Source organism: Salmo trutta, chromosome 32, assembly GCF_901001165.1.
Source record: "Salmo trutta chromosome 32, fSalTru1.1, whole genome shotgun sequence".
In the NCBI taxonomy this organism is placed as follows: domain Eukaryota; kingdom Metazoa; phylum Chordata; class Actinopteri; order Salmoniformes; family Salmonidae; genus Salmo; species Salmo trutta.
The window spans coordinates 32,808,643-32,835,058 of record NC_042988.1 but is presented as its reverse complement, the minus strand read 5'-3'; the positions used below and the strand labels follow the sequence as shown (position 1 = coordinate 32,835,058).

General features: G+C 42.2%; 1 protein-coding gene across 5 annotated transcripts; it reads right to left on the bottom strand.

The window, feature by feature from the left end:
* Window positions 1-5,801: 5,801 nt before the first annotated feature.
* On the bottom strand, window positions 5,802-24,498 carry LOC115171750 (lipopolysaccharide-induced tumor necrosis factor-alpha factor homolog). Of its 5 annotated transcripts, XM_029728848.1 has the most exons (8): window positions 24,314-24,498; window positions 24,100-24,184; window positions 17,157-17,189; window positions 14,542-14,738; window positions 12,689-12,729; window positions 12,425-12,493; window positions 6,229-6,373; window positions 5,802-6,061 (listed from the first exon to the last, which is right to left on the bottom strand). In XM_029728848.1, exons 1-8 carry the CDS (start codon window positions 24,319-24,321, stop codon window positions 5,956-5,958), a joined length of 684 nt encoding a protein of 227 aa, XP_029584708.1. In that variant the 5' UTR covers window positions 24,322-24,498; the 3' UTR covers window positions 5,802-5,955. The 5 variants fall into 5 exon arrangements, with proteins under 5 accessions (XP_029584708.1, XP_029584709.1, XP_029584712.1 ...); XM_029728849.1 differs by lacking the exon at window positions 17,157-17,189 and having other exon boundaries at window positions 24,314-24,494; XM_029728852.1 differs by lacking the exon at window positions 12,689-12,729 and having other exon boundaries at window positions 24,309-24,488.
* Between the last annotated feature and the right edge of the window lie 1,918 nt (window positions 24,499-26,416).

The following is a 26,416-nucleotide window of genomic DNA, read 5'->3' as shown; positions in this document are numbered from 1 at the left end:
CTCTTCCAATGCATTGTGGCTTTGAAATCTTGGCATTTAAAGCACACTTGATTTTCAAAAATGAACATACTATAAAACATGATATTTTTTCATACTGAGAATGCGTCATGCTCATCCCCATATTTAATTGATCAGCTAATAATTGACCCCCCCCTCACACACACACACACACACACACACACACACACACACACACACACACACACACACACACACACACACACACACACACACACACACACACACACACACACACACACAGTAAATGAACAATGGGTACCGTACAATAATTGATCTCTCTCTCCTCTCAGCTTGATCAACTGCATTAGTTTCTTCTTTACTCTCAGTTCAGTGAGTTCACAGTGCTTATTAACAGTCTGAGGAGGTATGCACTCTCTCTCTACCTCTCCCTCTCTCTCTTTCCCAATCGTTCTCCACTCTGCCTAATGCAACAGGGTGTGATTCATTTGAATGGTCGGTAGCAATGAAAGCTCCAATAAGTTGTCTTCACCACTCCCACGGGACTCTCTCTTTCTCCTCTCTCTCTCCCACCCTCCCTCCTTGGTTCAATTCCACTTCACTTTACCATGTCTTCAGCCCAGAGACCTTACTATTTGTGTGTATCTGTAATATATTAGAGCTTACCCAAACCTCAAGGGGGTAAACTTCAGTAGCTTATTAGCCAACTTGAGTTGTAGCGAAAGACGTTTCTCAATGAACCTCTCTGGGACATGTGGGTGCTAGCGTCCCACCCGTGGTACACACTATTCAACAGCCAGTGAAATAGCAGGGCGGCAAATTCAAAACAACAAAAATCTCATAATTCAAATTTCTCAAACATACAACTATTATTTCCCATTTTAAAGATAATCTTCTCGTTAATCCAACCACATTGTCCAATTTCAAAAAGACTTTACGGCGAAAGCATAACATTAGATTATGTTAGGACAGCGCTAAACAAGAAAAACCACACAGCCATTTTCCAAGCAAGGAGAGGCGTCACAAAAACCAGAAATACAGCTAAAATTAATCACTTTCGTTAATCTAACCACACTGTCCGATTTCAAAAAGGCTTTACAACGAAAGCAAAACATTAGATTATGTCAGCAGAGTACCCAGCCATAAATAATCAGACACCCATTTTTCAAGCTAGCATATAATGTCACATAAACCCAAAACACAGCTAAATGCAGCACTAACCTTTGATGATCTTCATCAGGTGACAATCTTAGGACATTATGTTATACAATACATGCATGTCTGTTCAATCAAGTTCATATTTATATCAAAAACCAGCTTTTTACATTAGCATGTGACTAGCATGTGACTAGCATTCCCACCGAACACTTCCGGTGAATTTACTAAATTACTCACGATAAACGTTCACAAAAAACATAACAATTATTTTAAGAATTATAGATACAGAACTCCTATATGCACTCGCTATGTCCGATTTTAAAATAGCTTTTCGGTGAAAGCACATTTTGCAATATTCTAAGTAGATAGCCCGGCATCACAGGGCTAGCTATTTAGACACCCAGCAAGTTTAGCACTCACCAAAGTCAGATTTACTATAAGAAAAATGTTATTACCTTTGCTGTTCTTCGTCAGAATGCACTCCCAGGACTTCTACTTCAATAACAAATGTTGGTTTGGTCCCAAATAATCCATTGTTATATCCAAATAGCGGCGTTTTGTTCGTGCGTTCAAGACACTATCCGAAAGGGTAAATAAGGGTTACGCGCCTGACGTGTTTCGTGACAAAAGATTTCTAAATATCCCATTACCGTACTTCGAAGCATGTCAACCGCTGTTTAAAATCAATTTTTATGCAATTTTTCTCGTAAAAAAGCGATAATATTCCGACCGGCAAAGCGTGTTTACGTTCAAAGAGAGAGAAAGTAAAAGCATGGGATCTCCTCGTGCACGAGCCTCAGTCTGATGGTCCTCTGATAGACCACTTACCCAAGGCGCTAAAGTTTTTCAGCCAGCGGCTGGAATTACATCATTCAGCTTTATCCCGGGTTCTGAGAGCCTATGGGAGCCGTAGAAAGTGTCACGTTACAGCAAAGATCCTAAATGTTCAATAAACAGAGCCAAGAAGCCCAAGGAATGGTCAGAGAGGGCGCTTCCAGTTTGGAATCTTCTCAGGTTTTTGCCTGCCATATGAGTTCTGTTATACTCACAGACACCATTCAAACAGTTTTAGAAACTTTAGGGTATTTTCTATCCAAAGCTAATAATTATATGCATATTCTAGTTTCTGGGCAGGAGTAGTAACCAGATTAAATCGGGTACGTTTTTTATCCAGCCGTGCAAATACTGCCCCCTATCCCCAACAGGTTAACATAAATCTTTGATAATATTCCAACTGGACAATAGCGTATTCATTACAGAGGAAAAAGAAGGAACGGCACGCCTGCGTGCCTGCGCAGTAAACAACTCGTTGGTCTCAGGCTTGAGACAGCTCTTATTCTCTTCCCAGTAACAGTAGAAGCATGAAACAAGGTTCTAAAGACTGTTGACATCTAGTGGAAGCCTTAGGAAGTGCAAAATGACCCCACATACACTGTAGTTTGGAAAGGCAATCAGTTGAAAAACTACAAACCACTTCCTGGTTGGATTTTTTCTCGGGTTTTTGCCTGCCATATGAGTTATGTTATACTCACAGACATCATTCAAACAGTTTTAGAAACTTCAGAGTGTTTCCTATCCAAATCTACTACTAATATACATATCCTACCTTCTGGGCCCGAGTAGCAGGCAGTTTAATTTGGGCACATTATTCATCTGAATTTCCGAATACGGCTCCCTGTCACCAAGAAGTGTTAACTAAGTTCGTAAACTCCTCTAAAAACCAATGTTCCCAATGTTCATAAAATTATAAAGATGTCACAAGGAAGACGTCACTAACGGTATTCAATAGTTTTAATCACTCAATAATCATGTTTTGCAGAGAAGTGATTGTAGTCTGTTCCTCAAAACTTTGTAGAGAACAGCCAATTTAGTAAGGCTGAGTGCCCTCTACTGGCACGTTGGAACTACAGCTCTGTTTCACTGTGGGTGTATTCACTAGGAACCAAACAGAGGCAAGCGGGCCAAAATGGGAAACTCTCATTTTCATTCAAAAACATTTTGCTATGGTTTGCTATGGTGTGTACACTCTTGGAAAAAAGGGTTCCAAAAGGGTTTTCAGATGTCCCCATAGGAGAATAATTTTGGGATCCAGGTAAAACCTTTTTTGGTTTCAGTTAGAACCTTTTTCCACTGTGGAAAGGGTTCTTCATGGAACACAAAAGGGTTTTACCTGGAACCAAAAGGGGATTTACATGGAACCAATAAGGGTTCTTAAAAGGATGTGGACAGCCAAATAACCCTGTTAGGTTCTAGATAACAACTTTTATTCCAAGAATGTACTAATGAATACAACCCTTTATGCTCACTGAATCCAGTGCTTGACTTGACAGGAATAGGTGCCGGTTCTATTTACATTTAGGTGCAGGAACTCTACAATACTGTTGAGCTAATAAGAGGTGCAGGAACTCAAGCAGTAGAACATTTGAGGTTCCTGTACTCAGCTCCGGGGAATACATTCAACAACAAATGACCGTACTGTACATGTCCGGGCATGTTGAACAAAGCACAAACAAAGGACTTGAGTGTTTTGAAAAGAACACTGGAGTTTCTAGAAACAAACATCTAACGTACTGTATTAATCTCTCCCTCATTCCCTGTGTGACCCTTTCTAATTGTTGAAGAACAATTGTCTTTCATGAGAGTGTGCACTAAACTGGAGCATTCAGTTATCAGGAGCAATTATCAAGTATGTCATTGAATTGAAACTTGAAAACTCACTTAGAATAAGTGCTCTTCACGAGTTTATCAGACAACTGTGTCTCAGTTTAATGCTTCTCCACTTCCTCTATCTAGCCCAACAGGGACCATTTCTGAATTGTGCTACTGGTCTGGACAGATTAAATGTTAGTTGCAGAAAGTTGTTAGTTGCAGGAAATTTATACAATGAGTTTTACAGGAATTGGTGCGTTCCAATAATCACACCTTCTTCCTGTTGTGTCCATGGGCTAGAGAGAGTTTCCATGAACAAGTCATTTCCTTTCAAATCCACGAAGAGAAGTGAACAAGTACACACTTTGGAAGAAAGGAGAGATAATTGGGACGCAACCCTGGGGAGATAAAGTTATAACACTGTAGCTGTGAAACCAGTGAGGTTTGAAGTAGTCACAGTTTATGGATGACAAAGAACTGTTGGCAGTCTGCTCAGGCTTCCTATCTGTTCATAATAAAAAATGCTGAGTCATCTCTTCAATACAGACAACTTTAATCAGAGCTTTACAGAGCAACTAGGCAGGAAGTGAAAAGACAACCATAAGATCCATTGTAATTATTGACAATGGTCCTTCATGACAAATGAGTAGTAGAACGTTCAGAGGAAAAAAGAGAACGGGATCGGTGAGGGAACGACTGCAAGAGTGTAATAACAAAAACATCACAATATATCAATATTACAATAGGAAGTATGATGGTGATAGATACATCTCAATATAACAATAGGAAGTATGATGGTGATAGATACATCTCAATATAACAATAAGAAGTATGATGGTGATAGATACATCACAATATAACAATAGGAAGTATGATGGTGATAGATACATCACAATATAACAATAGGAAGTATGATGGTGATAGATACATCTCAATATAACAATAAGAAGTATGATGGTGATAGATACATCACAATATAACAATAGGAAGTATGATGGTGATAGATACATCTCAATATAACAATAGGAAGTATGATGGTGATAGATACATCACAATATAACAATAGGAAGTATGATGGTGATAGATACATCACAATATAACAATAGGAAGTATGATGGTGATAGATACATCTCAATATAACAATAGGAAGTATGATGGTGATAGATACATCTCAATATAACAATAAGAAGTGTGATGGTGATAGATACATCTCAATATAACAATAACAAGTAGAGTGGTTTAGAAGTTCCTTTACTTCCATGGACTTCAGACGAGTACAGAACTACAGTGAAACAGCTATAGCGCAGCTACTACCAGTCTTTGGTATCAGGATTCTCTTTGGTAGTCACTACAAGGGTCAAGTCTGGCCAGGAATCTGATAGAGCTTGGCACTTGTGGGTTTGAATTTCCGCTAGGGCAACCCATACAAAATGGATAAAAGCATCTGCTAAATGGCATATATTATGTAGTATTTTGTGGAGCTGAGGGAAGCTCACCACCTGCTCAGGAACTATTCAGGATAGACATAACCCTTTTGGCTACCCCTGGGCTGTAGTCATTAGGCACCAAATGGAGAAAATGGACTGAAAAAGGGAGGGACTACCTGAACTTGTACAATAATGTCACAAGCGGCGTTTTGAACAGACCAAGGCGCAGCGTGTATAGTGCTCATCTTCCTTTATTTTAAGAGAACACTTAAACAAAAATAACCAAACGACAAAACAGTTCCGTCAGGTACAATAACTAAACGGAAAATAACCACCCACAAAACCCAAAGGAAAACAGGCTGCCTAAGTATGGCTTCCAATCAGAGACAACGAAAGAGACCTGCCTCTGATTGGAAACCATACTCGGCCAAACCTGGAAAACGAAACATAGAAAATGAAAACTAGAGCACATTCCCCTAGAAACCAACAAACCCCAAAACACACAAAACAACCCCCCTGCCACGCCCTGACCATTCTACTATGGCAAATGACCCTTTTACCTGGTCAGGACAAGACAAATAAGAAATATTTGTTTTTGATTCTTCGTTGTAAAACATTTTCCAACATCACATACCTTAGTGAATACGAACCTCATACATTTATACAAATGCTGATTTGATTCAAATGCCATGTCCCAGTCCTTCAGATAAAGTTAGTACAGTGACGTCAGGTCAAATTAATATCAAATCCGTTTGTAGACGTAGATGATTTTCTTGCAGTTGGGACAGCTGTGATCCACGTCTTTACATGAGTCTACACAGAACGGGATGGCACAGCATGGCCAGCACCTAGAGGGTAAACAGTGGAATTAATTGTCTCCGTCCAAAATGGTACCCTATTCCATAATGCACTAATTAAAGGTATGCCTATAGGCTTTAGTTGAGAGGCTAACACTTGTGTGGTTTCCTACCCCAGTCGGTCATATAGCATAGCATTACAGAATGATTTATCTCACCCAACAATGAAGAGGCCACCACAGATGAGCCAGGTGAGCAGGCCAGGGTTGGTCTCTGTCTTGGTGACCACGTGCTGCTGGCAGTGGGGACACATGGCCGAACCTCCGACCTCCATCAGGCTAGGAGTCATTATTACCTGGGTCACTAAGGAGAGAGAGAGACACACAAGTTTAAGAGACATTATTACATGGGTCACTGAGGAGAAAGAGAGAGAAACACAAGGTTAGGAGACATTATTGCATTTGTCACTGAGGAGAAAGAGACACAAGGTTAGGAGACATTATTACATGGGTCACTAAGGAGAAAGAGAGAGAGACAAGGTTAGGAGACATTATTGCATTTGTCACTGAGGAGAGAGAGAGAAGGACACACAAGGTTAGGAGACATTATTACATGGGTCACTGAGGAGAGAGACAAGGTTAGGATACATTATTACATGGGTCACTGAGGAGAAAGAGAGAGAGACACAAGGTTAGGAGACATTATTAAATGGGTCACTGAGGAGAGAGAGAAAGAGAGACAAGGTTAGGAGACATTATTACATGGGTCACTGAGGAGAGAGAGAGACATTGTTAGGAGGCATTATTACATGGTCACTGAGGAGAGAGAGAGACAATGTTAGAAGACATTATTACATAGGTCACTGAGAAGAGACTTTAATACCGGTTACCAAAATACAGCACATAACACATACAAGTGCCCAAAACACGGTCTAAAACAAAAGTGCAACAAATAATCCACGCCTGACAAATAATCCACGTAACAAATAACAATCACTCACAAATACAACATGGGGAACAGAGGGTTAAATAATAAACAAGTGATTGGTGAGTGAAGCCAGGTGTGATAAGACAAAGACAGAACAAATGGAAAATGAAAAGTGGATCGGCGGTGGCTAGAAAGCCGGTGACGTCGACCGCCGAACGCCGCCCGAACAAGGAGAGGGGCCGAAGTCGTGACAGAGAGACAATGTTAGGAGACATTATTACATGGGTCACTGAGGAGAGAGACAATGTTAGGAGACATTATTACATAGGTCACTGAGGAGAGAGACAATGTTAGGAGACATTATTACATAGGTCACTGAGGAGAGTCAAGGTGACCAAGTTCCATTTTTTCCTTATTATTTTTCAGAACATTTCCCAATCTTTTATGTTTTTCTTCTTCTGTCCATCTTTCTTTTCTTGCCTCTTCCCATGTCATTTGTCTATCTCTCACTTTCCGTCCATCCTTCTTTACAACTTTGAAGGTGGCACCGATGTGACAGAGATTGTAGCGTAATTGAAGAGTGTAATGTAAAAGGAACTATTTAGTGGATCATGAATACAACTTAATTTCCTTCATCTAGAAAGACAGAAATAAATATGTGAAAGTCAATGCTGACACCTGGTGGTCTGCTGAGTACAACTGCGCTTTATAAACTTTCTACACACATGCGCACGTGCACGTGACGTGCACACACACAAACACAGTTGAATTGCACTTCCTTATACTAGCCCAAAGAGAATCAAATAACCTTCCCTTTCTAAAGACTAAATATTTACTCAGGCATCGTTTTGTTCTGCTAAACAGTTCTCCACAGCAGATAAGGATATTTCCTTTGAACCAGTTTAATGTAGAATCATAACCTGGTCGCAGACCTGTTTGTGCTCATTGTGGCGATTACAGCAATGGCGTTGTAGATTGCACATCTGGGACCAGGCTAGTCGAGACTGCCTGAGAGCTGAGGAAGGAAAGCTGATCCAGGATCAGAGAGTGCATTCATTCCCACCAGGCTGCTGCACATTTTAGAGTGCCTCCAAATCAATTCAACCATGATTGGCTGGCACCTCTCTGGCACAGCACAATAACATTAGTGTTAGAGAAGGGTCACAACCCAAATGGGTGAGAGAGTCTGTCTCAAATGGCACTCTGTACCCTATATAGTGTACTAGTTTTGACCAGGGCCCATAGGCCCACTATAAAGGGAATAGGGTTCCATTTGGGATACAGTCAGAGAGGAAAAGCCTCATCCAAAACACGGATGGAAACATTAACTGGTTATCTTATGAATGTATGCACTGACTGGCTCTGACTGAGCCATTATGTAACTTCAAATCCCCTGGTTTCTCAGAGTAGCTCTGACTGAGACATTATGTAACTTCATATCCCCTGGTTTCCCAGAGCAGCTCTGACTGAGACATTATGTAACTTCAAATCCCCTGGTTTCTCAGAGTAGCTCTGACTGAGACATTATGTAACTTCATATCCCCTGGTTTCCCAGAGCAGCTCTGACTGAGACATTATGTAACTTCAAATCCCCTGGTTTCCCAGAGCAGCTCTGACTGAGACATTATGTAACTTCATATCCCCTGGTTTCCCAGAGCAGCTCTGACTGAGACATTATGTAACTTCATATCCCCTGGTTTCCTGGAGTAGCTCTGACTGAGACATTATGTAACTTCATATCCCCTGGTTTCCTGGAGTAGCTCTGACAGACATTATGTAACTTCAAATCCCTGGTTTCCTGGAGTAGCTCTGACTGAGACATTATGTAACTTCATATCCCCTGGTTTCCCAGAGTAGCTCTGACTGAGACATTATGTAACTTCATATCCCCTGGTTTCTCAGAGCAGCTCTGACTGAGACATTATGTAACTTCATATCCCCTGGTTTCCCAGAGCAGCTCTGACTGAGACATTATGTAACTTCATATCCCCTGGTTTCCCAGAGCAGCTCTGACTGAGACATTATGTAACTTCAAATCCCCTGGTTTCCCAGAGCAGCTCTGACTGAGACATTATGTAACTTCATATCCCCTGGTTTCCCAGAGCAGCTCTGACTGAGACATTATGTAACTTCATATCCCCTGGTTTCCCAGAGCAGCTCTGACTGAGACATTAAGTAACTTCATATCCCCTGGTTTCTCAGAGTAGCTCTGACTGAGACATTATGTAACTTCATATCCCCTGGTTTCCTGGAGTAGCTCTGACTGAGACATTATGTAACTTCATAACCCCTGGTTTCTCAGAGTAGCTCTGACTGAGACATTGTGTAACTTCATATCCCCTGGTTTCTCAGAGTAGCTCTGACTGAGACATTATGTAACTTCATAACCCCTGGTTTCTCAGAGTAGCTCTGACTGAGCCATTATGTAACTTCATATCCCCTGGTTTCCTGGAGTAGCTCTGACTGAGACATTATGTAACTTCATAACCCCTGGTTTCCCAGAGCAGCTCTGACTGAGACATTATGTAACTTCATATCCCCTGGTTTCCCAGAGCAGCTCTGACTGAGACATTATGTAACTTCATATCCCCTGGTTTCCTGGAGTAGCTCTGACTGAGACATTATGTAACTTCATAACCCCTGGTTTCCCAGAGCAGCTCTGACTGAGACATTATGTAACTTCATATCCCCTGGTTTCCCAGAGCAGCTCTGACTGAGACATTATGTAACTTCAAATCCCCTGGTTTCCCAGAGCAGCTCTGACTGAGACATTATGTAACTTCATATCCCCTGGTTTCCCAGAGCAGCTCTGACTGAGACATTATGTAACTTCATATCCCCTGGTTTCCCAGAGCAGCTCTGACTGAGACATTAAGTAACTTCATATCCCCTGGTTTCTCAGAGTAGCTCTGACTGAGACATTATGTAACTTCATATCCCCTGGTTTCCTGGAGTAGCTCTGACTGAGACATTATGTAACTTCATAACCCCTGGTTTCTCAGAGTAGCTCTGACTGAGACATTGTGTAACTTCATATCCCCTGGTTTCTCAGAGTAGCTCTGACTGAGACATTATGTAACTTCATAACCCCTGGTTTCTCAGAGTAGCTCTGACTGAGCCATTATGTAACTTCATATCCCCTGGTTTCCTGGAGTAGCTCTGACTGAGACATTATGTAACTTCATAACCCCTGGTTTCCCAGAGCAGCTCTGACTGAGACATTATGTAACTTCATATCCCCTGGTTTCCCAGAGCAGCTCTGACTGAGACATTATGTAACTTCATATCCCCTGGTTTCCTGGAGTAGCTCTGACTGAGACATTATGTAACTTCATAACCCCTGGTTTCCCAGAGCAGCTCTGACTGAGACATTATGTAACTTCATATCCCCTGGTTTCCCAGAGCAGCTCTGACTGAGACATTATGTAACTTCAAATCCCCTGGTTTCCCAGAGCAGCTCTGACTGAGACATTATGTAACTTCATATCCCCTGGTTTCCCAGAGCAGCTCTGACTGAGACATTATGTAACTTCATATCCCCTGGTTTCCCAGAGCAGCTCTGACTGAGACATTAAGTAACTTCATATCCCCTGGTTTCTCAGAGTAGCTCTGACTGAGACATTATGTAACTTCATATCCCCTGGTTTCCTGGAGTAGCTCTGACTGAGACATTATGTAACTTCATAACCCCTGGTTTCTCAGAGTAGCTCTGACTGAGACATTGTGTAACTTCATATCCCCTGGTTTCTCAGAGTAGCTCTGACTGAGACATTATGTAACTTCATAACCCCTGGTTTCTCAGAGTAGCTCTGACTGAGCCATTATGTAACTTCATATCCCCTGGTTTCCTGGAGTAGCTCTGACTGAGACATTATGTAACTTCATAACCCCTGGTTTCCCAGAGCAGCTCTGACTGAGACATTATGTAACTTCATATCCCCTGGTTTCCCAGAGCAGCTCTGACTGAGACATTATGTAACTTCATATCCCCTGGTTTCCTGGAGTAGCTCTGACTGAGACATTATGTAACTTCATAACCCCTGGTTTCCCAGAGCAGCTCTGACTGAGACATTATGTAACTTCATATCCCCTGGTTTCCCAGAGCAGCTCTGACTGAGACATTATGTAACTTCATAACCCCTGGTTTCCCAGAGCAGCTCTGACTGAGACATTATGTAACTTCAAATCCCCTGGTTTCCCAGAGCAGCTCTGACTGAGACATTATGTAACTTCATATCCCCTGGTTTCCCAGAGCAGCTCTGACTGAGACATTATGTAACTTCAAATCCCCTGGTTTCCCAGAGCAGCTCTGACTGAGACATTATGTAACTTCATATCCCCTGGTTTCCCAGAGCAGCTCTGACTGAGACATTAAGTAACTTCAAATCCCCTGGTTTCCCAGAGCAGCTCTGACTGAGACATTATGTAACTTCAAATCCCCTGGTTTCCCAGAGCAGCTCTGACTGAGACATTATGTAACTTCATATCCCCTGGTTTCCTGGAGTAGCTCTGACTGAGACATTATGTAACTTCATAACCCCTGGTTTCTCAGAGTAGCTCTGACTGAGACATTATGTAACTTCATATCCCCTGGTTTCCTGGAGTAGCTCTGACTGAGACATTATGTAACTTCCTTTCCCCTGTTTTCTCAGCTTTGGACACAGTTCATAGATATTCTGTGAGTTTGTTTTTGGTATTTCCCTTTCCTTTCTCATTCTGGAAAATGCTATGTTCAATTCTTTCCATGAATTCCTGTTCCCGCCCACCTCTCCTGCCCAGAACCTTCCTGTACAAGCAGGCACTGCTCAGACTGCTCACACAGAGAAACTGAATATGTTCACATTTTCATATGAATGCGCTGTGTCGGGCAACCGGACAAAACGATACTGTTTCAGTCTGAACTATGTACAGCTAGTGTTGTAGGGGGCAGTTTGGGTCAATTCCGGGGAAATAATTCTACTCAGGTCACAAGTTGAGGTCACAAGTTGTGTTGAAACATGTCATGTCATGCATTTGGGTTACTCTTCGAGTAAGTTCCTTATTTAGCTCGCATTGACCCCAATTAACCTTTGATTATGTGTGTGTGTGTGTGTAGTCCCCACAAGTATAGTAAACAAACCAAAATGTGACCAACTGGGGATATTTTGTTAGTTCCAACAAGGTCAAATGCTATTTCTAGGGGGTTTAGGGTTAATGTTAGAATTAGTGTTAGGGTAAGAATTAGGTTTAGGGTCAGGAGCTAGGGTTAGTTTTAGGGTCAGGGTAAGAGCTAGGGTTATGTTTAGGGTTAAGGTTAGGTTTTGGGGTTAAGGTTAGGGTTAGGGTAAGGGTAGGGGTTAGAGTTAGAGTTAGGGTTAGGGTTAGAGTTAGGGTTAGGGTTAAGGTTAGGGAAAATAGGATTTTTAATGGGACTGAATTTTGTGTCCCCACAAGGTTAGCTGTACAACACTGTGTGTGCGTGTGGTGGAAGTGGAAGTATCAACTCACCGACTGGCACCGGTCCACCTGGTCCAGAGGTGTACTGTGGTGGAGGTGGGTACACACCTGCTTGGGGACCTTGAATAGGAGAGTAAGATCCCAATCACAATGTGGTCACAATGCAATTAACATGTTGTTATTATACCACCACGTACTGTGGAATAAGATTGTATCTAGTGGTGGAAATGGACTTGATTAAAGGGAGTTTTACATTTAAGGGAGTTTTACAGTTTTACATCGTGGTTTGCCTTTATTTAGATATTGTTTTCTTACCTCGAAAGCAGTATTTTGTTGAAGGTTGCTTGCTCAGACTCCTTTCAAGGTAAGGAAAAAAATAGTCTAAATATGTAACATTGCTGAACTATCATTTTAACTGGGTTAACCCACAAAGGGGGGCAAACTGATTCAGGTAGTTGCACCATATCATCAACAAAATTCACTCCCAGCGAAATTCATTACCAGTTCCAATGGGTTCCACCCCATTACCAGTTCCAATGGGTTCCACCCCATTTCCAGTTCCAATGGGATCTACCTCATTTCCAGTTCCAATGGGTTCCACCCCATTTCCAGTTCCAATGGGTTCCACCCCATTACCAGTTCCAATGGGTTCCACCCCATTACCAGTTCCAATGGGTTCCACCCCATTACCAGTTCCAATGGGTTCCACCCCATTACCAGTTCCAATGGGTTCCACACCATTACCAGTTCCAATGGGTTCCACCCCATTTCCAGTTCCAATGGGTTCCACACCATTTCCAGTTCCAATGGGTTCCACCCCATTACCAGTTCCAATGGGTTCCACCCCATTACCAGTTCCAATGGGTTCCACCCCATTACCAGTTCCAATGGGTTCCACCCCATTTCCAGTTCCAATGGGTTCCACCCCATTTCCAGTTCCAATGGGTTCCACCCCATTACCAGTTCCAATGGGTTCCACCCCATTACCAGTTCCAATGGGTTCCACCCCATTACCAGTTCCACTGGGTTCCACCCCATTTCCAGTTCCAATGGGTTCCACCCCATTTCCACCATTGACTGTATGATTGTTCTTCCCTTGATATGAGCTTGTTTACATATGTCTAGATAAGAGCATGTACTGTGATAAATTACTAGAATGTGCATAGTTACATATAATGGTCAAGGTTTATTGTGTGCGTAGGTGTTTGAGTGTTTTTCCGCACAAATCTGGCGCCACACATTATTGACATTGAAGGGGAGTGTTTCCAAAGTGGTGTTGCAAAATAGTACTTGAAGGAGGTAAGTGTTTGCTGTGCTGTAATCCAAAACCCAATCAATATAATTCAAAGGAGGGGAAAGAACACTGAAGATGTTACGCCCGTCATTTGAGTGAGGAGACCAAGGTGCAGCGTGGTAAGTGTACATCTTTCTTTATTAGATGAACAGCAACAAAACACAACACCGAACGTAACGTTCTGCAGGGCTAGACAGCACAATGCAAAAACAAGATCCCACAATCTCAGGTGGGAAAAAGGGCTGCCTAAGTATGATCCCGAATCAGAGACAACGATAAACAGCTGCCTCTGATTGGGAACCATACTAGGCCAACAAAGAAATATAAACATAGATTTGCCCACCCAAGTCACACCCTGACCTAACCAAATAGAGAATAAAACAAACTCTAAGGTCAGGGCGTGACAGAAGATTACTTTTTAAACAGTATGTTCATACTTTATATGTGCTTGAATGGTTTGGGAGAACTGAAGGAATAGGATACTTTCCAATGTCTCCATTCTCCACCAGTGTAGCCAAAGAGCAGGAGAGACAGACATACAGAAAACCGCCAATCAAGCTATTTGTTGTTGTTGTGTGTTCTTACTTGGCTTGGGCTGAATGTATCATATCTATAGTAGTTGCCACAAGGGGCAGAGAACTTTCAATTAATCTCCATAGACCCAAATGTGTATTTTAATAGTGTTTGTTGTGTGTCCTGTCATCTCTAAGATGTAGTTGATTAGGCAGAAAAATAAAAAATATGGAAACAAACATTCGAAGCTAGAGGTATTTTTTGTTGCAAAAACTCATTTGCGAAAATGCTTGGTTCTCACATGCACAATATGCAGTAATTCCAGCCTTCTGAAGTACAATATGAACTAGTAGACACTCACCTCCCTGGTAGGGACCAGGCTGGAAGCCTGGTTGTGGAGGACCAGGGGAGGCAGGGTATCCCCCTGGGGGCTGGGGGTACAAGCCTGGCTGGGGGCCCTGGCCCGTGGCTATCCCCCCAAAGTTCATGGGAGGTCCTGGGTAAGGGGCAGAAGTACCATCCCCGGGATAACCTTTCTCCATCTCGACTGATCTCTACCTGCAATGAGGGAAACTGTTGTGTTGTGTTTATTTATTTGTATCCCCATTAGCTTTTGCAGAAGCATCAGCTACTCTTCCTGGGGTCCACAATAAAACAAAGACATGAATAGTAAAAAAACACTGACACCCTACAGAAAGACTTTATGGTATGTTGCCTGTAAAAAAAAAAATCTCATTGGGCCTCCCGAGTGGCGCAGTGGTCTAAGGCACTGCATCGCAGTGCTAGCTGTGCCACTAGAGATTCTGGGTTTGAGTCCAGGCTCTGTCGCAGCTGGCCTCGTCCGAGAGACCCATGAGGTGGCACACAATTGGCCCAGCATTGTCCGGGTTAGGGGAGGGTTTGGCTGGCAGGGATGTCCTTGTCCCATTGTGCACTATCGACTCCGGTGGCGGGCCGGGCGCAGTGCATGCTGACATGGTTGCCAGGTGTACGGTGTTTCCTCCAACACATTGGTGCGTCTGGCTTCCAGATTAAGTGGGCATTGTGTCCAGAAGTAGTGCAGTTTGGTTGGGTTGTGTTTCGGAGGACGCACGGCTCTTGACCTTCGCCTCTCCCGAGTCTGTACGAGAGTTTCAGCAATGAGACAAGACTGTAACTACCAATTGGATACCACAAAATCAGGGAGAAAGGGGTAAAAAGAACATTAAAATACATCTGGCAATGTTTTTTAAAAGTCCTATGAAACATTATAAGACTAAAAGGAATTTTCAAAAGAACAAAATTGCATGTTTTGAGCCTATAGGCTACATTATTAAATCAATAGTTATTTTGTTTGTTGTCAACAAATATATATGTTATGGTAGGCTAAGTATATAATGGACTATAACGGAATAAAATACTAATAATTTTTTTCCCACACAGCTTGCATCATGGGAAAGTGTGGAAACGCTGTCATATATCCACGTTTCATCTCTTTTTCAACCTCTGCAGGTTTTTGGAGTTGTCTATAGGTGATCGAGCAAAATAATGCACTTGATTTAGGCTACATTACTGCATGCTAAATGGTTCTGATCAGTGATAATCAAATCAAATTAAATAAAATTGTATTAGTCACATGCGCCGAATACAACAGACCTTACAGTGGAATGCTTACTTACGAGCCCCTAACCGACAATGCAGTTTAAAAAAAATATGGATAAGAATAAGAAATAAAAGTAACAAGTAATTAAAGAGCAGATAGATGAGAAAACGAATTGATGAGCTATACCACCTCCACTTATTTGCCCAGCCAGAGAATTAACCAAATATACACACAGAGATTCTAGGAGGAGTCTTGGAACCACCAAGACTCCTCCTAGAACTGGCCACCCGGCCAAACTGAGCAATCGAGGGAGAAGGGCCTTGGTCAGGGAGGTGCCTTGGTCAGGGAGGTGACAAAGAACCCCATGGTCACTCTGACAGAGCTCCAGAGTTCCTCTGTGGAGATGGGAGAAACTTCCAGAAGGACAACCATCTCTGCAGCACTGCAGCACACCTTTATCGTATAGTTGCCAGACGTAAGCCCCTCCTCAGCAAAAGGATCATGACAGCCCACTTTGGGTTTGCCAAAAAGCACCTAAAGACTATCAGACCATGAGAAACAAGATTCTCTGTTCTGATGAAACCAAGATTGAACTCTTTGGTCTGAATGCCAAGCATCACGTCGGGAGGAAACCTGGCACCATCCGTACGGTGAAGCATTGTGGTGGCAGCATCATGCTGTGGGGATGTTTTTCAGCTGCAGGGACTGGGAGACTAGTCAGGATTGAGGGAAGATGAATGAAGAAAAGTACAGAGAGATCCTTAATGAAAACCTGCTGCAGAGCACTCAAGACCTCAGACTGCGGCAAAGGTTCACCTTCCAACAGGACAATGACCCTAAGCACACAGCCAAGACAATGCAGGAGTGGCTTCGGGACAAGTCTCTGAATGTCCTTGAGTGGCCCAGCCAGCCTGGACTTGAACCCAATCGAACATCTCTGGAGAGACCCGAAAATAGCTGTGCAGCAACGCTCCCCATCTAACCTGACAGAGGTTGAGAGGATCTGCAGAGAAAAATGGGAGAAACTCCCCAAAAACAGGTGTGCTAAGTTTGTAGCGTCATCCCCAAGAAGACTCAATGCTGTAATCGCTGCCAAAGGTGCTTCAACAAAATACTGAGTAAAGGGTCTGAATACTTATATAAATGTGATATTTCAGTTTTCTATTTTTAATAAATTATCAAACATTTAAAAAAATCTATTTATGCTTTGTCATGATGGAGTATTACGTGTAGATTGATGAGAAAAAAAACTATTTTATCAATTTTAGAATACGGCTGTAACGTAACAAAATGGGGAAAAAGTAAAGGGGTCTGAATACTTTCCGAAGGCACTCTACTTAGGCAGGGTAGCTAAATAGTATTAGTAAAGACAGTACTGTATGGGGACCACATACCTTTAGATGGCCTCGCTGGCTGACTGCTACTGCCTGAGCAGAGATTAGATTATTCATTTAAGGAATGAAAAATAATAAAGTCATCAAATAAAAACTAAGAAACAGTTAATCTCTCATCCACCCCTTAACCAGGAAAGATTGGAATGCATGCTGTTGATGTTAGTTTTGAGCCAGCTACAGCTTTGCTAGGTTTTTCTTTTCTGAACTTGACCATATTACCGGACAGTAATCAAGATGAGACAAGACCAGAGCCTTAACAACTAGTACAGTTTATTATTAATCACTCATTCTGATATTGACTGTAACTCCTTATTTAGAATTTCAGTGAGCTCCCTGGCTTTGGGTGCTGACATATAGAGTGTGTAATCATCCACATACAGTCATTCTAGCTTTGTGTAAGACCAGTGGCAATTCATTAGTAAAAATAGAGAAGAGTAATTGCCCAAGGCAACTGCCCTGAGGCACACCTTATTGTACATTCCTGATGTTAGAGAAGTTTCCATTGAAAAACACTCCCTGTGTTCTATTGGATAAATAACTCTCCAACAACGTGATGGCAGGTGATGTAAAGCCATAGCAAGTGAGTTTCTTCAATACCAATTTATGATCAATAACATGATAAGCTGCACTGAAATCTAACAATACAGCTCCAACTATTATATTATTATCAATTTATTTTAACCAATTACCTGTCCCCTGAGTCAGTGCAGTACAAGTTGAGTGCCCTTCTCTATAGACATATTGAAAATCAGTAGTTAACTCTGAAAAACAGCATTGTATTTTGTTAAACACAATTCTCTCCATCAGTTTACTGAGAACAGGCAGCAAACTAATTGGGCGGCTGTTAGAGCCAGCAAAGGGTGTTTTACTATTTTTAGGAAATGGAATTCATGTCGCTTCCTTCCACACCTGATATAGCAAATAGTGGTGACAATACAGTGTGCTACAATTCTCAATAGTTCCCCATCAAGATTGTCTATACCCGGTGGCCTATTTTACATTTTACATTCATTTAGCAGACGCTCTTATCCAGAGCGACTTACAGTAGTGAATGCATACATTTCATGCATTTTTTTGTACTATCATTATTGAAGGATAACAATAGTTTTTCCACCTCTCCCACACTAACTTGACCAAATTCAAAACAATAACACTTCTATTTCATTATTAGATATTTTATACAAAAATATGACGGTTCCCTGTTCAGTGTTGTCATTTCCCTTCTGAGCTTTTCCACTTTACTGGTGAGATAGTCATTGAAATGATTGGCAACACCAAAAGGTTTCGTTGTAAATGACCCATCATCTTCAATGAACAATGGAGATTAATTGGGTTTTCTGCCCATGATATCATTTTACGTACTCCAAAGTATTTTTCCATTGTGTTTTATGTCATTTATCTTGGTTTGGTAATATAATTTATTATTTTTGTTAAGCTTAGTCACAACATTTCTCAATTGACAGTATGTCAACCAATAAACTGAGCAGCTCTTTTGCATCACGTCTTTGAAAGATACAATTTTTCAATGCATCATCAATTCAGGGGGCTCTACAGTCCTCACAGTTGATTTCTTGCACATCAACAATTTGCATAAATCATTTTACAAATATTTCCAGTTCTGCATCTGGATTCACTTCCCCATACGCATCAGGTCAACATAAATGTTTTACATCTTCAACAAAAGAGTCCTGAGAAAATATTTTGTATGATCTCTTAGAACTTACTTTAGGCCCAACCTTTGGCACTTTGGCTTTCCTTGTTATTGCCACAATGTTATGGTTACTACAGCCAATGTTGTTGTGTTGCATTATATTATTATGTTGTATTATGTTATATTAAGCACCTGGTCAGAGTTTCTATACCTACCCTACTTATTTCCATCTCCTTTTTCTTCCTACCACACTTCCCGCTGGTTGCCATGACAACTTCTCACAAAAAGCATGTGTTTGTTTACCTATAGCTACTCCTACACAACTCTTATTCTATAATTTTTCTTAAAAGAAAAAGTGAATGTGAAACAATGGGGTCAATTGCTGTAGAATACTAAGGAGGAAGTGGAAAACTATTATGTTTTTCCTCATCTCTCAACAGTGTGTGACTATCCTATGACCATCTGTCTTTGAAGCCCAGGCTTTAGTTCAGTGGACTAACACAGTCTTATGGAGTTGTTGAGTGGTGTTAAAGGTCACAGATTTCACAATAACTTCTCTTGTACTTTTCTAGACTGGGGTTCTTGAATTGTGGAACTGAAATGTGAGCTGGATCCCTATTATCTGGTCTAACCAATGAAACACTTCAGACAATAACACATTGTGATTGTTAAGGGGATCCCAGAAGAGACTTAACCTCAACTCAAGCATGGAGAGAAACAGTAGCGACCATTGTTCCTCATCTAGAAAAATGGCACCGGAAGAAATGCCAGCAGTTTTACAGGCACCTAATCAATTGTGCTGTTATGTGTTTTTTTTGCGTTATTTGTAACTTATTTTGTATATAATGTTCTGCCACCGTATCTTAATGCAAAAAATAGCTTCTGGATATCAGGACAGCGATCACTCACCTCGGATCTTCAACAAGCAGGACGCAGAGGACATACTTCGAACACCCGACAAGGTCAACATCCCCGTTATTGGCAAGAGAAAGAGATGCAGGTACAGAGGACACAGAGCAGGGTGCCTCGTAAGGATCCGCAGAGGTGGGAAAGCTTCCGTTACCGTCAATATTACTTGCCAATGTACAATCATTGGACAATAAATTAGACGAGGTACGATCATGAATATCCTACCAACGGGACATCAAAAACTGTATCATCTTATGATTCATGGAATCGTGGCTGAATGATGACATGGATATTCAGCTAGCGGGATATATGTTGCACCGGCTAGATAGAATAGCACACTCCGGTAAAACAATATTTGCCAAGACAGTTTTCATCTATACTTTTCGTGGCTGTTTATTTACCACCACAGATGCCGGCACTAAGACCGCACTCAGTTAACTGTATAAGGAAATAAGCAAGGAAATAAGCAAACAGGAAACCGCTCACCCAGAGGTGGCGCTCCTGGTGGCCGGGGACTTTAATGCAGGCAAACTTAAATCAGTTTTACCTAATTTCTATCAACATGTTAAATGCGCAACCAGAGGGAAAATAACTCTAGATCACATGTACTCCACACACAGAGACGCGTACAAAGCTCTCCCTCGCCCTCCATTTGGTAAATCTGACCACAATTCTATCCTCCCGATTCCTGCTTACAAGCAAAAATCAAGCAGGAGGCACCAGTGACTTGGTCTATAAAAAGTGGTCAGATGAAGCAGATGCTAAACTATAGGACTATTTTGCTATCACAGACTGGAACATGTTCTGGGATTCATCCAATGGCATTGAGGAGTACACCACATCAGTCACTGGGTTTATCAATAAGTGCATCGAGGAAGTCATCCCCACAGTGACCGTACGTACATACCCCAACCAGAATCCATGGATTACAGGCAACATTCGCACTGAGCTAAACGGTAGAGCTGCCGCTTTCAAGGTGCGGGACTCTAACAAGAAGCGTATAAGAAATCCTGCCATGCCCTCAGACGAAACATCAAACAGGCAAAGTGCCAATACAGGGCTAATATTGAATCATACTACACCAGCTCCGATGCTCGTCTAATGTTGCAGGGCTTGCAAACTATTACAGACTACAAAGGGAAGCACAGCTGCAAGCTGCGCAGTGACACGACAGCCTACCAGATGAGCTAAATCACTTCTGTGCTCGCTTCGAGGCAAGCAACACTGAGGCATGCATGAGAGCATCAGCTGTTCCGGACGACTGTGTGATCACGCTCTCCGTAGCTGACGTGAGTAAGACCTTTAAGCAGGTCAACATTCACAAGGCCGCGGAGCCAAACTGATTACCAGGACGTGTACTCCGAGCATGTGCTGACCAACTGGCAGGTGTCTTCACTGACATTTTCAACATGTCCCTGATTGAGTCTGTAATACCAACATGTTTCAAGGAGACCACCATGGTCCCTGTGCCCAAGGACGCTAAGGCAACTTGCCTAAATGACTACAGACCCGTAGCATTAATGTCCGTAGCCATGAAGTGCATTGAAAGGCTGGTAATTCCTCACATCAACACCATCATCCCAGAAACCATAGACCCACTCCAATTTGCATACCACCCAACAGATCCACAGATGATGCAATCTCTATTGCACTTCACACTGCCCTTTCTCACCTGGACAAAAGGAACACCTACGTGAGAATGCTATTCATTGACTACAGCTCAGTATTCAACACCATAGTACCCTCAAAGCTCATCACTAAGCTAAGGATCCTGGGACTAAACACCTCCCTCTGCAACTGGATCCTGGACTTCCTGACGGGCCGCCCCCAGGTGGTGAGGGTCAACACTGGAGCCCCTCAGGGGTGCGTGCTCAGTCCCCCCCCCCCCCCCCCCCTGTACTCCCTGTTCACCCACGACTGCGTGGCCAGGCACGACTCCAACACCATCAATAAGTTTGCAGACGACACAACAGGCCTGATCACCGACAACAATGAGACAGCCTATAGGGAGGAGGTCAGAGACCTGGCCGTGTGGTGCCAGAATAACAACCTATCCCTCAACGTAACCGAGACTAAGGAGATGATTGTGGACTACAGGAAAAGGAGGACCGAGCATGCCCCCATTCTCATCAATGGGGCTGTAGTGGAGCAGGTTGAGAGCTTCATGTTCCTTAGTGTCCACATCACCAACAAATTAGAATGGTCCAAACACACCAAGACAGCTGTGAAGAGGGCACAACAAACCATATTCCCCCTCAGGAAACTCAAAAGATTTGGCATGGGTCCTCAGATCCTCAAAAGGTTCTACAGCTGCAACATCGAGAGCATCCTGACTGGTTGCATCACTGCCTGGTATGGCAACTAGTGCGTAAGGCCCAGTACATCACTAGGGCTAAGCTGCCTGCCATCCAGGACCTTTACACCAGGCGGTGACAGAGGAAGGCCCTAAAAATTGTCAAAGACCCCAGCCACCCCAGTCATACACTGTTCTCTCTACTACCGCATGGCAAGCAGTACCGGAGCGCCAGTCTAGGACCAAAAGGCTTCTCAACAGTTTTTACCCCCAAGCCATTAGACTCCTGAACAGGTAATCAAATAGCTACCAGGACTATTTGCATTGTGTTCCCCCCAACCCCTCTTTTACGCTGCTGCTACTCTCTTTTTATCATATATGCATAGTCACTTAAACTATACATTCATGTATATACTACCTTAATTAGCCCGACTAACCGGTGCCCCCGCACATTGGCTACCCTGAACGTCGGGTTCGCCCAGGGAGCCATACAAGCTAGAACCGCCACTGCTCATTAGTCTGTACTACTCTGTACTACTATAAGGCCATTACTAACCCACCTGTTTAAACAAATCAACTAAATATCAAGCATTTTACTGGCTGAATCAGGTGGTGTTAGTGATGGGCAAGAACAAATATGTGCACCTCTGTTGGTCCCCAGAACCAGGATAAAAGAAACCCAGCTATATGTTAATACTCCCACGTCTCGTTCATCACTCGGCAATAAGTAAGCTTGGAAATTGAGGCTAGCTATATATTATCTGGCTGCTGTATAAACCCATTAAGAAGGAGTAATGTTGTAAACGTTACCTTGAGACAGTGGACTCCCCCTGTTTCCCTCCCTATGTCCCTCTATCTCTCCTCTTATTGATTTGATATAGCCTCTGGATAGCCTACTAAAGCTTTCACATTATCTAAATGGTGTACTTGGACATGGATGAAGTAGTGCATCTGTTCTTGTAGTGAATAATACATCTGCATTCTGAAGTAGTGTATCTGTATTGTACAGTAAAGCTGTTAGTATGGTTGTTTTTCTATAGTATGAAATTGCGTACTGTAACTGTATATTCAAGCTATATTAAGTTGTGAGTCTGTACAGTAAACATACAGTGTGTATGAGGTTGTGTGTCAGTGTTTAAACTCTACCAGTGGAGGCTGCTGACGGGAGGACGGCTCATAATAATGTCTGCAACGGAGTGAATAGAATGGAATCCAACACATGGAAACCTTGTGTTTGATGTTTTTTTTATACCATTAAACTCATTCCGCTCCAGCCATTACCACAAGCCATCCTCCCCAATTAAGGTGCCACCAACCTCCTGTGAACTCTACCCTGAGTTGGCTCCTACTCAGAGTAAATACGGCTAGTCAATTTCCTCCAGCTCTGTGCTATCTCATCATGTTTTCATGAACTCACATCAACAATTTAAGTATACAAGTAGTGCCACACCCTAAAAAGGATTTCCTCACAACTAACTGTAGATGACAGAAAGACACTCCCTTTCAACACAGTAATTTTAACAGCTTCTGCTCTCTTCTCATAATAATACTATTTAACAGAGGACAGACCAACATAAATCTCTCCTATAACACAAATACTGCTGTAGAAAACAGGATATGATACAGATGTTGGATCTTAATTTGAGCCAGTTTGCTACAGCAGGAAAAATATCCTGCAGCAACAGGAAATGTGAACTATTATGTGGATTATAATTAATGGACGTTTTGTAGGGGTTGATACTTTTCAAAGTGGAAATTACAAACGTTTAAGTTCTCCAGCAAGAGGGTGATCAAATTAAGATCATACATGTGTAGGGTCCATACCAGATGAATTAGTAGATAAACATTTACAAGTGACTGTCTGTATCCCAGGCTTTAGGCTAGCTCTTAACCCCAAACCTCTACTACAGTATGAAAGTCAAATAACACTATTTTTAAAATCAAATAAGACTATTTCACGCGTCAAATAACCAAGACGACAGTGACCTGAACGGCGTTGCATACTGCAGAGCATAATACTCCTCTCCTCCTTATCCCCCCCCAGTCCATGGTCTCCTAAGGGGAGAATCTCTAATCCCTGGCCCAAATACCTGAAGGATTCCTGGTGTGATCGACTGGGCTGAGGGCGTGGAACTATCCGGTCCTGGGAGAAAAGAAAGACTGAGGTACCTTTGGCTTGAGAGCGAAGAATAAGTGGTGGGAGGAGAGTGTATGAGAGGGAGGAGGATAAACAAGCTTTCCCAAGACCTCCTACAGTTTCTGATATTACAGGAAATTGTTTAACTGTTGAAACTCTTACCTTACGTTAGCATTGGGACCTCCTGTGTTTTGTGATGCTGTTCAAGCGGTTGCAATCAAAGGAAAGTGTTGAAATACCACTGGAGGCTGAAGGAATGAAAGAGTTCCATTACAACTAGCAAACAAAAGAACCTGCTCCAATAAAGTTTCAGTGTTAGAGAAACAGAGGGATAGAGAGGGAAAGAGAGGGAGAGGGAGGGCACGATGGGAGGGAGAGAGAGAGATTGAGAGAGAGAAATGGAAACAGAGGAGAGTGAGAGAGAGAGAAAGACTCATAAAAATGGATTGTATTTGGAAGCAGTTTGGGCTGACTGTTCCGTCATTAGCTTTCAGGAGAATCCCCGCCCATCACAAACTCATGATGCCTGACCTCAACCATTCAGTGGTCACACACAAACGCATGCATTGTTTAGGGTCCTATTTACAAAGGGTGCAGTGGGCTCACAGCTTAATCCTACAGTTAACACTGGACATGAAATATCATGGACTATAGTCTGTATGACATAATAGTAAGAATGGATGGAAATATCAACAATTTAAGGGATTGTCATCCTTACATAAAGGGTGGATGATAAAATTATAATACAGTTCATTATTCATTAATAGTTTATATGAAATAGTTATAAAAATGCACCACCTATTTTAGTCAATAGGAAAAAAAAATCTTACTGTAAGGAGTGGAAATATCAAGAAAACAGCCGATCAACAGCCATTTAATTTACTGTGAGTGGTCTGAGAAATATTAGACATATTTTAGAAACAAATGAGTATTTCCACAACCTGTTGTAACTTTGAAGTTCCTGGATGGTGAGTATTTTTTTTCTTCTCTCTCTCTCTCTCTCTCTCTCTCTCTCTCTCTCTCTCTCTCTCTCTCTCTCTCTCTCTCTCTCTCTCTCTCTCTCTCTCTCTCTCTCTCTCTCTCTCTCTCTCTCTCTCTCTCTCTCTCTCTCTCTCTCTCTCTCTCTCTCTCTCTCTCTCTCTCTCTCTCTCTCTCTCTCTCTCTCTCTCTCTCTCTCTCTCTCTCTCTCTCTCTCTCTCTCTCTCTCTCTCTCTCTCTCTCTCTCTCTCTCTCATAGCCTAGCTCTGGACAGGAGAGATATGCTTTTGGCATGAGCTCATCTGCCATCGCCGGAGAGTGATCTGAGCATCTGAGTCAGTGAAACTGGAAAGCTTTTTTAGGACTATAATTTCCTCCTCATATATGTGTCTCCACAGACCGAGGCCTGAGCTATTGATTGATTCAAGACAAGGTTGTTTTTATTGAACTTAGATTCTCAGTTTGTCAGTGTCAAAGTAGCCTGTCATTTCCATCATTTGTGCTGTAAAAAAGATTTTGCCAGCCTCCAGTCATATAAAAGGACGTATAATTGCATGAAATGCGTTTATAAAAAGGCCCATTTTTTCCCGGACCCTATGCTAATAAAAATGTTCCCCATGTGTGCAACTTCTGTAAGCGCCTCTACTGTACTGCTCTATGCCACTATGCAAATGCACTGATATGCATGCAATGCTTTATTATAAAGGAGATTTTTTTATGCGTTCTGGTACAAACGAAGCACTTAACACAGGTAGTCTAGACTCTAGCTAACCACCATATACTAAAATATCCACACAAGCCTCTAGCCAGCCAGCCATATATCATGGCTATATGATGAAGTTATTATTTAAGAGCATTGAAGATGAATCACAATCAGTAAAAAAAACTATTGAGCTGCTAACTAGCAGATTTACTTACATCAATCATCAACATCAATGACCAGCTGATAGCCTACCCTCTTTTCTTCATGTCAATCATGTCTTTAGGAGTCACTATAACTAGCTTGCTTAAAATGTGTTATGAGTGAGTGTGTTGTTGCAGAAATAAATAGGCATATGCTAAAACATTTAAAACTCTATATTAAAATGAGTGCCAAGCACTGGGATTAAACCCAAGATCCTCCGAGCCGTAGCTCTGTAGCGAGGCCCACTAGCTGGTAATAGGAGCTTGCGTTGCCCCTAGTGGACGATAGGAAATTGCTACGGAAATAAAATAAACCAGGATGCCATATTTTGACCATTTCAAATATGCAGAATTATTATGTCATCCACTAGAGTCTGGCCTGCTCTAGT